Source organism: Ciconia boyciana, chromosome 24 (assembly GCF_034638445.1).
Source record: "Ciconia boyciana chromosome 24, ASM3463844v1, whole genome shotgun sequence".
In the NCBI taxonomy this organism is placed as follows: Eukaryota; Metazoa; Chordata; class Aves; order Ciconiiformes; family Ciconiidae; genus Ciconia; species Ciconia boyciana.
In genome coordinates this window covers 4,747,655-4,759,727 of record NC_132957.1, presented here as the reverse complement: position 1 = coordinate 4,759,727, position 12,073 = coordinate 4,747,655, and the positions used below count along the sequence as shown (strand labels likewise).

At 48.7% G+C, this 12,073-nt stretch overlaps 1 protein-coding gene across 8 annotated transcripts in view; it reads left to right on the top strand.

The window, feature by feature from the left end:
* The window catches only part of HOMER3 (homer scaffold protein 3), a 41,195-nt gene that overhangs the window by 21,637 nt on the left and 7,485 nt on the right, over positions 1-12,073 (top strand). For 7 of the 8 annotated variants that reach the window (XM_072845622.1, XM_072845619.1, XM_072845618.1 and 4 more), the window contains 5 exons: positions 4,979-5,135; positions 6,064-6,195; positions 6,634-6,741; positions 10,225-10,346; positions 11,246-11,402. In XM_072845622.1, coding sequence (XP_072701723.1) covers positions 4,979-5,135; positions 6,064-6,195; positions 6,634-6,741; positions 10,225-10,346; positions 11,246-11,402 — 676 coding nt within the window. Of the gene's footprint in view, positions 1-2,930; positions 3,076-4,978; positions 5,136-6,063; positions 6,196-6,633; positions 6,742-10,224; positions 10,347-11,245; positions 11,403-12,073 lie in introns of all 8 variants that reach the window. The other variant, XM_072845626.1, reaches the window with a different exon arrangement.

Genomic DNA, 12,073 nt, shown 5'->3' with positions numbered 1-12,073 from the left:
ACATCACATTAGGAATAGCTAGATTAGTCAGATCGTCTCTTCTTTTCATTTTTAACTGCTTGGTTTTGCCTGGTAGCTGGAAGCCTGCTGCTGGAGTGTTAGGGACCATTCATGGGGGACAGGTAATTTTTAAGCTATCAGTGGGACATGGGATATTGAATTTTGCCCTTCCCCCCTGGGCTGGGAACAAATCCTGGCAGCGATGAGATCTGGATCCTTTCCTGTTGCCATCAGGCACTTGCTGATCGTGTCTGTGTCTCAGCCAGATCTTTGTCCTTTCAGTCATTTGCTTTGGTTTTTCTTAATTATCTGCAAAGGACAGCCCTGGGGGGATGTAAGTGGTTTTATTTACACATGCCCTTTTCACTGCTATGTCTGTATTGTTATGGGGACTCCCAGCTGGGAGCAGGAAAAGAAGTGTCAGCTCTTAGGGATGTGTAGTGTATCCAGCATATACACTTAAAACACAGGGGAAAAGAGGGCTGTAGCGGGAGAGAGAACATGACAGTTTGAATCCTGGGCACTTTCAGGATTATTTTTAAATGCTTTGTAGTGTTTTTGGAAACAAGAGGTCAGCAGCTTGGCCAGAAGCAAGCTGAATGCAGACGAGTGCTCCTCAGACATTACTGTGCTCGTGCATCTCAGATTTGGCCTTCAGCACCTGTGCTTTTCCTGCTCTGAACTTCCCTCAGCACGTACGCCAGTGCCCTGCAGTCCTGCCTGTGTCCCCACCTTGCTAATCCACTCAGCTGTGCTGAGCTATGTCAACCCCTGCCGCGGTTCTTTCCTGCTAAAGGAATCGTAGAAAGGGTGAGGTAGAGGCATTTTCCATTTAAAAAGCCATTTGTGACTTCTTAGAGATGCGCCCCAAGATTTGCAGACTTTCTTGCTTTTCTTCTCTCTTGGTTTGCATTTCTGCCTCCTTTTTCTGTCTGTTTTCTCTTGTGCTCCACCACTTAGACCCTAGGAGAGCTTTTGTTTTGGAGTGTTTGCTTTAACCTTGTCAGACAAGTAAGTGACTACTGAAAGGCAGGTTTCCAGGCTAGTCAGCATCCTTGACAATGAAATTCTTGTACTAGCTGGATACAATTTGTATCGTTTGATGGATTTAAAACAAACAAAGACTTTTTTTCCCTGCACAAGCAGTGCAAAAGGAGCACGAACATCTCTGTGGTGTTCCCAAGCAGAGCGCAAAGCTCTCCTGAGCATTACCTACAGAGCTTAAGCAACTGCTTCCTAGAAAGCACTGTCCCCATGCCAGGCTGGCACAATACTCAGGTAGTTGTGAGAAGGCAATAATGTGCTGGCCTCATAAAGCAATCTCCAGTTGCCATTATTAGGGACATGCAAGTTGGCAGCAACTGTTCCCATTTGCAGTGAGGAAAAGGGAAACGTGAAAAATAATTTTAGGAGATTCTGCATATTTTGCTTCCCTTGGTGGGAGGTGAGTGCAGGAGTTCCCTCCTTGGCACCGGGCAGGCAGGTGACGTTGCTGACATGCCCTGCTGCTGTTGTTGCCGGTTTGCTATCTGTTGGAAGCAAAGCACATCTGGCGTAACTGGCAGCAGGCCTGTTCGGAGAGTCTGCGAGACTCTCATATTTGTAACTGGAAGGGATAGACCTCTCACAAACAGCGTGAAGTTTTGTTGCTCCAGGGAAGACCATAAGGCATGAACAAATGTAAGAGGAGTGCTGAGACAGCAGTGATTATGTGAAGGCACAAAAAGTAGAGCACCCTTCCCCATCAGCACCATCAGCGGTGCATTTTTTGGTGTACCTGAGACCAGGAAAAGAGCATGTGTCCCCAGGGACTGTGTGTTGGGTGAGGGAGCAGCCAAGTCATTCGAGTGGAAAAAGCATAAGCTAACCCCTTGAAGATGGGCTTTTCTTCTGTCTGATAGGCCTTCCAGTGGCATTTTATTTTCTACTCCTGGTGCTCAGAGGGAAAGTAATGCTGCCTGTTGTGGTTAGTGACACTGTAATTACAGGACAGTTGACATCTGAGTGGCCTTCTGAGCCTCTCCTGGCTTGGAGTGATCAGTAGGAAGGCAGTGGGGTTTTCCAAGTATTAAGACGCTCTGAGTTGGCCTGCTTGAAGGCAGACTTAGCAGAGAAGCTGGGAGATCTGGGCTCTCTACTCCTTCTACGGGCATCCGTCATTGTGCAAATTCACTTTCTTGCCCTTTTGCTCCCTTTTTGAGATACGCAGTCTCAGCTGATGTGGGGGAAGAGCAGGGTGGGGACCATTTACCGGAGAGACTAATTTACAAAGCAAATGATAGCACAGCTGTCTCTCATGTCATGGGGAGACAGCACAGGGCAGCCACAGGGGCTCCTCGCTGCTGGGGTCTGGGATCGTGCCTGGCTCCGTGGAGCCCAGGGCAGGGAGTGCACATGGTAGGTGAATTCCCAGCTGCAGCCACAAACCCCGTCCCTGCGGGCAGAGAAGGGTTATCTCTGGGAATGTCAGAGAGCTCCGTCAGGGTGCATGGCAGCAGGGCTGTTTGAAATATTACTTGGTCTGAATCCTGCTGCAGTCAGCAGGATGGTTTCCATTGACTCTGGGTGCAGATCTCACTGATGAATAGCGAGCACAGGAATAGCTGCCATGCGTGAGGGGTGATCTCTGAGGAGGGTTTTCCGTCATGCAGCCAGCATCACGTGTGTGTGACTGGAAACACTAGAGCCTTCCAGGCTCCTCTGTGGCCCTCTCCCAACTGCCAGCACCTGCTGCCAGAGGGATTTACTCCAGTTACATAGCTCACCCAATTATCTCCCATGACAGGGAAGAAAACGTGTTCAGTGATGAGAAATCATTACAAATTACAAGCTTTATGAGTTTGGGACAAACAAAGTCCCTGAAGGCTGCCTGGTTGAACGCTCTGTCTGTGCTCTGTGTGATAAGTAACAGCTGACTTTTCCATCGCTAGGAAATGAATCACTGTGGAGGCAAAACCAAAAAGGAGCCTCAGTCCAGCTAGGAGACCTAAGAAGGAAGCTGTTGGAGGAGAGACGCATACTAACTCCACTGGCCTGTAGTCTGTCTTACCCTTACTAACAAATGTCAACAACTAGGTAATGTCCTTCTTCTGTTCTTTCTGACACTAGCCCAGGACTTGGGGGTTAAGGTGCAGAAACATTGGTTTTTTCCCTACTCTGTAGATACTGTGTTTCAAAGGATAAGTTGTGATCCATGTAAAATTTACTATCTGTTAGTGGAGCCTGGAAAATTTGAATCTCATTCCAAAAACAGACTGTGAATTAATAAAACCAGCCAGAGAGGATGCTGAGAAGGGGCTGGTTTAGACCCTCGTGCAGTCTGCCTCTGAACAAGAGATCTGAGTCAGGGCTGTAACCTGGGAACAGGCTTGAAACTGGGAGGTAGCAGGGAGCATTTTATTTCCTTCCTAAGTTGTGGTGATAGGTTCAAAAAGCACCAGGTACAGTTGTCTTTAGATTGACGGGAAGGTCTGCTCATTGCAGCTGCGAGGACTTGGAACGGGGAGGAAATGTAAATGTCTGGATTTTGGGAGCTCACATGTAGCAGGATTGTGACTATGCCTTGTTTGCAGCTGTCGTGGGGCTGTGGGATGTTTCCAATCACATCAGATTTCACTAGGTTTGGGTAGGGAGTGTGGCAGTGGCCAGTGCCTTGGGTTTTAACCAAAGTCAAACGAAGACCGAAGACCAGATGCACCTGGGCTGTTGTGTCATGGAAACATTCCTTCCTGCCTCCTGAAACACTCAAGTTACATCCTGATGCCTGAGATTCAGCTCCTTATTACTGGTTAGAAAATCTGGACAGTGCTTGGTTCAGTGCTTTCTTGCAGCAGCTGCACATTGTGTGGTGAAGTGTTTCCTTTAATTCATTAAGTGACTTGCTTTTAATCCTGGGATGTGACCTCTCGCTGCAGGATGCGCTTCCCAAGCATGAGTCAAGGGAGGAAGAGCTGTGCTGAGGGGAAGGCGCTTTTTGTGCTCGCATCCCAAACACATCCTTCATCCATCCATGTCCCTAGAGCTTGGACATATCCTATGAAGTACAAATAATACAGCAGCCAGAGAAATCGTATACCTGGTGAAGTCACCATGAGCTGACCACTAAGGTGCCGAGGGATGGTGAAAGAAAGCTTCAAGTCAGGCTCAAAATAATATAACCCCTAATCATTAGCATAACTCTGCCACACCAGCTGTGTTGTGAAGGACCCTCAGGTATGCCCAAAACATGAAATTGTGATGTCCTATTTGCGCTTCTGCTTGCAAGTTTTGTGCCCATCCTTGGATGAATGTGCATATAAGACCTACTAACCTGAGGGCATAGTCTGTTATTGCTGGAATGACCAGGCTGTGGTCTTTGGAAATGTCTGAAGACTGCAGAGGAGGACAGAGAAGCTCTAGAGGAAGGTTAAAACCTGTACCTGTAGTTAAACACCCTTGGTAGCTTTGTTATTGTGCCAAGGGTATTTCCATAGACCAAGGTCACTAGTGTGCAGTGAAAGCTGCTGTCATTATGCTGCCTGGATGGTGGACAAATAGGAGGCATAAACAGCCATGGGCTTTTACTTTGCAGGGGCATCAGCCAGCAGTCTCCCAGCTTGTAAAATGGGCTTTAGAAGAGTGGGCTCCTGGGGAGAGCACAGAGAAGCCCAGAGGTCTTGGAAAAGCAACTCACAGAAATGATGGAGAACTTGGGTCATGACTCCCCTAATAAGAAGGGACACTAGATGATACCAGCCCAGGCAGTGGGGAGCTGCTACTCCCCACACAGAGGCTCAGTGAAGGGCTGCTGGTTGAGAGATGCTGTGGCCTTGGGGGCTGCAGTGCTTAGCACCTAGTGTCTCGGATCCCCGGAGAGAAGGAGAATAGCAGAAGTGCTGTTGGCAGTGCATAATGCAACACAAGTGCCAGGAAGTCGATGCACTTCCCCCGTTGCTCAGCTTCCCCTCTGCCCTGACAGCCCTGTTCATTTCTCTTGCAGGGAGCAGCCAATCTTCAGCACCAGGGCCCATGTTTTCCAGATTGACCCTGCCACCAAACGGAACTGGATCCCTGCCAGCAAGCACGCTTTGACTGTCTCCTATTTCTACGATGCCACGCGCAATGTGTACCGGATCATCAGCGTGGGGGGCACCAAGGTAGGGGGTATTTGCTGACAGCATCACACAGATTGACAGCAGGTTTTTTTCCAGCCAAAGTCTGTTCTGGTGTTGATGTTTTTGGTGTCGATGTTTTTGGTGTCAAGTTGGTCAGTTCTCAGCATGGGCACTCTAGCATCTTCACTGCAGGGAACAGAAGGTAAAACACTGCTTCCATGCTCAAGTGTATTTAGTGTTAGACAGTAGAATCCCTGCTGATGAAAAATGTGCCCTAGAGTCTGTCATCACTCCCAGCCCCACTCTCTTCTCACCCCCTGTGCATGCAGAACACAAACTTTTTCTGAGAGCCTTTATCCTGTGCTGAAACCAACCCCTGTAGATGTAATGAAATTACAGACAGAGGTGGAGGGACTCTCAGAGGTAGTCTGTTCAGTCACTTCCACAAAACACGATTAACTCCCCTAAACTGTTCTTGATAGGCATTTTCCTGACTTGTTCTTGAAGATCTCCAATGGCAGAGATTCGGCAGCCTTCCCAGGCAATTTATTTTGTTGCTACCCTAACCAGCAGAGAGTGTTTCGTAATAGCTAGTCCTGACTGCTTTTTAAGCCTTTTTTTTTTTTTTTTTCTTACTTGCCATGAAAATGGAGAACATCAGAAAGTCGTTAAGTCCCCAGGGACATGCTGTCTCTTATCTTCTTTTCCAGCAATGGAGGAAGCCGATGATACTGAGGCTTTTTTTTTTCTTTTTCAGTAGACAAGATGATTGAGATTTGTTCATGTCACGTAGCCAGACTAGAAAGACTTTTGGTCACCAAAAGTCTGAACTGTTGTCTTAGATTAAAAGCCAAGCTTTCTACCCCAGTTCCTAGAGTACAGAGGGATTATAGTGATCAATCCCATGCCACCACTCCAGGACAGCAGGCTGGAGTTTTTCTCTGACTCTCATTGTTGCCTCTCTCTGCAGGCAATCATCAACAGCACTATTACCCCCAACATGACCTTCACAAAGACGTCCCAGAAATTTGGACAATGGGCAGACAGCCGAGCCAACACAGTGTATGGGTTGGGCTTTGCTTCAGAGCAACATCTCTCCCAGGTAATGCTGCAGGTGCTGGCAGAAACCTGATGCTAGCAGGGGGATTGTCCCTGAAACCGTGAAGGGAAGATCAGCCTCTGGAGAAAAGACTAGGAACCTGATGTAATGCTGTTCCCACTGTGCTAAAATCTAATGCAAGATGCAAAGATGCTAGGAAGAGCTTTAAAGTAGTATTTGCAGAGTGTTTTGAGCATCACAAATTGAATTAGGACTTCGGGCTCAATTTCTGTCATTGCTATTTAGCTAACCCCACAGCCCTGAGTGCCAGAATCATGGGCAGGGGCAGGAAGGGGCTATTCCCTGAATTTTATTGTTAGTTGAAGAGAAATCAAAAAGCATGTTGAATGAAGTTGCAAAGGGAGGAGTAACCCAGGCATCAATTCTAGTTTGTTCCGCATTTCAGCGTAGCACCGGAGTGACTTTTCCGCTCCCCTCTAGTTTGCAGAGAAGTTCCAGGAAGTGAAAGAAGCGGCCCGTTTGGCAAGGGAGAAGTCCCAGGATAAAACAGAGCTGACCAATCCTGCCCTGAATATCACATCTCACCAGGTAATGCTTGAAAAGAGGCATGAGTAAAGCTCACTGCAGAGCGATGACAGCTAGGGAAAATGGTCGCTGTGCTGATCTCGCCTACTAACTTCTTGCTTTCATCCCTTTCTCTCTGAGAGCTTTCTTGCCAGACACTGAGGTTGGAGCTTCACATTTTGATTACACCTGTGGCCTTGAGGTCACTCTACTGAAACACATGAAGTACACTAATCAGTGCTTAAGTGGAGCTCCTGGGAAGGTTCACGCTCTTCCCTCTTTGCCAGTTAAACTATCAAAACCATTTGATTTCCTATAAAGCCATGCTGGAGGTGTGCTTTTCTTTGTTGTGGTGGTTGGGATTTTTTGGTTTGGCGTTTTTTGTTGTGTTTCTTTTTTTTTTCTGTAGAGCTGCTGGCTCTCCCTGGGCTCAGTGTGACAATAACAGGCAAGTAGCATGCAGGAGTGCATGTCGCCTGGTTGAAGACCATAAGAAGGAAGACACGTGTCATTTCCAACTATTTTAATTCCTCTTCTGGGGCTGCAGGGGGATCTTGTCCAAGTGTCTCTGATAGGTGATGGTGCTGTCCATGGGGGTTCATGGAAAGAAAAAGTGATTTCTTAGACCTGGTGACTGAGGAGTGCTGGCCAGACTTCTGTTTCTGTCATATTTCCACTGTGGAACAGAAGCTGTGCTGTGAGAGTAGAAATCACTCTCCCCCCTTGGGAACTCTCCCCTAAGGTAGAACTGCATGCATGACAGCCAGTCATTCAATTTTCTTTCCCTCAGGAGACCAGGCCAGAAAGCTTAAGCCCATCACAGATCATTCTCATGTGTGTTGCATTTGCAATTGTTACCTTTCTCCCTGTATAGCTAAGCCAACTCCAGCAGCAGTGGGATGGAGGGGAGAAAATAAGCTATGGAGAACTCTACCCTGCTTTTTCCCCATGGTGAAGCAGTTCAGTGCTGATGGTGAAGTTGTCCTCCCAAACAGTTCGCTCCAGAGGTGACTGCATTTCCCAGAGCTCCTGGCAGTAGGAGAGGAGCTGTAGGATGGAGGACACTGCGTTCTCTGGGCTAAGTACAGATGGAGTGGCAGCAGAGGAGGAGGAGGGAGTGTGAATAGTACCTTGGCCCACAAGAAAAAGAGGGGGAGGTGGAGGCGGTGGCTCTGCAGAGACTGGAAATGTCATGTGGGGTGCAAAAATGGGGAAAATCTGCCTAGCTTTTGGCTCCTGCTAACTCTAAGCCCCATCCTAATGGGTGGCAAGTGAAGAAGGGAGTAGAGTAGAGCATTCATAGCAGAACCAAAGTTTTAGGTAAAAGTCTCTGGTCAGTAGTAATTGCCCAAGACAGAGATTTATGGCCAGCTGCAGCTTCCATCTTCTAGCTCCCCTGGCCAGGAGATGGAGGCTGGGAGTAGATATTCCCTCTTATCCTGTTTACACCAGGCAGAACTCATCAGGTGCCACAAGAGGACACCTTCATCTCCCCTGTGCTGTGATGGCAACTTGCAACAGAAGGGATGAGGAGGTCAGAAGGTGAAGGTTAAACACAGATCAGGGAAATGGCCTAAGGCTCTGTTCCTTCTTGTTACCTGACTCAGCAGCACTAAAACTGCCACAATGGGAATCCACGCTCACTCTTCCCATTCAGCCTACCTCTTCTCTCGCTGGGAGAGCTCGGACACAAGTATGCACAGCCCCTGCCTGCAGCCAGCGTGCTGACGCAGTGACGTACGCATGGCATCCCCTGCCATGTGGGCATGCAGATCTTGTCCTGCCTTCCCCAGCCTGTACATACATCAGCCCATCATCCTTTTTCCCACTGTCCCACTGCTGATTCGCAGTCTCTACGTTAGTAGAGCTTCAAACATGAGCTTCATCCTTGAATAATTGATTTGTGTTTCTGTTTGCAAGTGAGCAGAGAGCAGATCTGTCTCCTGAAATTAAATCAGGGCTCCCTCATTTTCTGCATCTGCACTAGTTTACTTAGGCTTCAGATTTGCAGAGCTGGGGAAATCCCAGGACAGCAGCTCTCTTCTGTCCTCTAGTACCATTTAGGCCAATTGCCATCCCATTTAGCATCCCCATCGCAGAGTATTATGTAAGCAACAAAACAGTGTGGAGCATCTTCAACTCTTATCAGTTTCAGTTGGGCTCACAGGGGCTCAACACACCAGAACAGCAAACTTCTGCACCTTCCCTGCCTCAGTTTCCCCACCTTGTGGTAAAGGTGAGGCAGGGTTGTGTTTTGCAGGTCTTGATTCTCAATCACTCTCTGGAAGGCTTCATGAAGCTGGTGTTCAATACATCTCATGGCCCTGTCTGGCTCTATTTATAGATGTCAGCCGACTCCGAAGGCAGGTGGCTGTCCTAACCACAGGCATTTGAGGGCTACCTATCAACTCCAGCAAGCTCACCAGCCACCTGGTCTCACAGCCCCCAACTTAGGATCTCAGAGAGTCTTTTTATAGCTCAGTTTGCCCTGTCAGTGCCAAGGTTCTTCCCTGCTGTGAGAGGAGACCATGCAGACAGGGTCTTCTGGAGGGGCCAGAGGATGTAAAGCTTGCTTTGGCTTCTGCATATTCATCTCTGCTCCACTGTCAGTTCCCTCTAGCCTGGGAGGATGAATTGTTTGTCTCTGCTAGCTGTGATGTATGCAGGAATATGGAGTCATAAAGAAGGGTATACTTTGGTGCAGGGGCTGTGAGTTTCTTCTCCCACGCCTTTGGAAAGTGGGTGCCACAGTCATCTGAGCAATAGCAGAGTTTCCCGCCCTTGAGCCTGAGAAACACTACCCAATGGCACCTGGTCTCTTAATTCAAGGTACAGAAGCTGGACGTATGATGGAACCCAGGTGGCCCAGCAGGTCTGTGTTTAGAGTTGATTAAGTCTTTCCACTGCTCTGAGAACCAGCAAGAAAATCCTATTAAGAATTCAGCAAAACCCTGAAATGGCCAGCTTGAGCAGTTTGCAGTGTTGTGCACAGCCGTGGGACTCGGGTTACAGGCTGTAACATTGCTGGCATTTGTCAAGGGGAAGTTGAGGGCCAGAGAATTCAGTACCTAAGTCGGGAGGGAGAAATAGCTGGTGTGTGCAAGCTGTGAGCCCACCTGCTCAGGGTGTCTGTGCACTGGGATCGCTGCCCCAGCATGGCATGGAGACAGGGAAAGGGAGGACATGGCAGCAGCGCAGCTGCTGGAAGAGCTAAGCACTAACCTACCTATTCAAGAGAAAGCCCTGTCTCCGCATAGCTTCCGAAGTAATCTCTGTGCCATGACTGGTGCTGCTGAGCCATACGTAAGGATCTTTGCCACCTCTTGTCATGTAGACAAGCGCAGCACTACCTAAGAGTTAGGACTGAAAGCCAGCCTTTCTCACAAGAGTGCTGGGACGGGAGAACTAGCCCCGTGAACCCGGGCTGTGAATGAGTTTGCAGAGACCTTGAGGCCACATGGCCAGCCTTCACGCCTGTGTGATAACCACCTCTTCCTCATCCCCCAGGTACTTCCCAGCCCCATCATCAGCTCCAATGGGCCAGGAGAAGATAAACTATTCCGGAGCCAAAGTGCCGATGTTGAGATAACAACAGAGAAGGAGCGGCTGAAGAAGATGCTTTCAGAAGGGTGAGGCTGCCACAAGTGCTCTCTGCTCCTGACTCCTAAACTGTCTATTCTGTCATGATTTGGCGCATGTCCCTGTCATCCCAAATGCTTTTGACCCAACGCTACTTCTTTAGGTAGCCGAGTAATGCCCTGTGTCCACTGCTGCTCAAACCCTCCACTATACCAATTCCCGCTCTTCTCTGGTAGAAAGTTATTCCACCTTGGAGGTGAAATCTGCCGTTCAGGCAGCGTGGGAAGGAGAATGCTTTGTGCCCACAGTGGGGATGAGTTGATGCCAGTTATCTACAGATCAGTAGTTTGTGATATCAGAAGATGTTCACACTTTTCCGGCTGGCCCAAGGCTGCATTTGTGTTAATTCCCCTGATGATTCCAGCAAAGTCCCTGCTGCTTCCACTCTTTGTCTGTTCAAAAGACTCTGGGCTGGATTCTACCCTGTGGCTCCTGTTGAGCTCCCAGCTGAACACTTAGAATATTTTTAAATCAAAAGCAAGTGTCCTTTGCTACCTTCTCCTGAGTCTGGGGTGGTAGGGTTTTATTCAAAGCAAACTCAGATCTAACAAAGATTTTAAAAATGGATTCCCAGTCCCACATTGCAAAGGTCCTTTATAGTAGCTGTATTTCCCCCACCCCATTAATCTCACAGTGTGGTTTCTGCAGTTTGAGGCCATGTGTGCTTGCTTGAAAGTCAAATATTATCCAGGCGTAAAGGAAAGAGATGCAGATTCAGGGCTGGAAGAAGCATTTAAATTTGGGAAGTGATATGAAAGCCAAACAGAAAACAGGGAGCTGCCCAGCACTTCCAAGAGCATGGTTTCAGTGCATGTTAGCACTGTGGGAAGAAACCTTCATGCTGAGACTCTTACGCTCTCCTGCACACTTCCCCTGTTCTCTCACACAGTTCGGTGAGTGAGGTCCAGTGGGAGGCTGAATTCTTTAGCCTCCAGGACAACAACAACAAGCTCGTGGCTGCTCTCCATGAAGCCAATGCCAACGTGGACCAGTGGAAGAAGCAGCTGGCTGCTTATCAGGAGGAGACAGAAACGCTGCGGCAGCGGGTGAGCACAGGAGGGCCCTTGCAGAGCAGGTCAGAGGAAGCCCTGTCCCGGAGCCAGATGGTGCCCTTGACCCCGTTCTCCCATCAGTTTCCATGGGTGTCAGCAGGAGCTGAGAAGGAAATCCAGGATGCTGCAAGAGCCTGGCAGGGAAAACATGTCGAGGAATAAGGCCATGTAACTAGGGAGCTCTCACAAGAGCTCCTGTTTTCTGCAGAGCAAGTTGGGGGTGTGCTGAGTCCCTGTGGATAAAGGGAGGAAAACAGAGCACAAAGTCAAAGAATACCAGCTTCCCTTCAGATTTTCTGGGGGTAGTTCCCAGCTGCCATCAATACTGAGTAAGGCCCATGCCCCCGCTGAGCTGGGCATCAGGGCAATCTTCTGGCTGCTGACAGGAAGGATGAAGGTTGCTCTATCTGCTATAATTAGCTCGAATCCAAGCTGTAATATCATGAAACCCGGGTGGTGCAGTACAAACAAGCCCTTGTTCGGTTGGAATAATAGGATCTTTTGACCTACGTAATATTGGAGAGGTCACAGATCAACTGTGTGTATCTGGGCAGAGGAGTGACAGTCACACGGTTGGGTTTGTTGGGAGGGAAGAACTGTCGAGTTACTTGGGGAAGGGTTTTGGGGCAGTTGGGGTTTGGCTGGGAAAGGACTCTGGAGCCCTG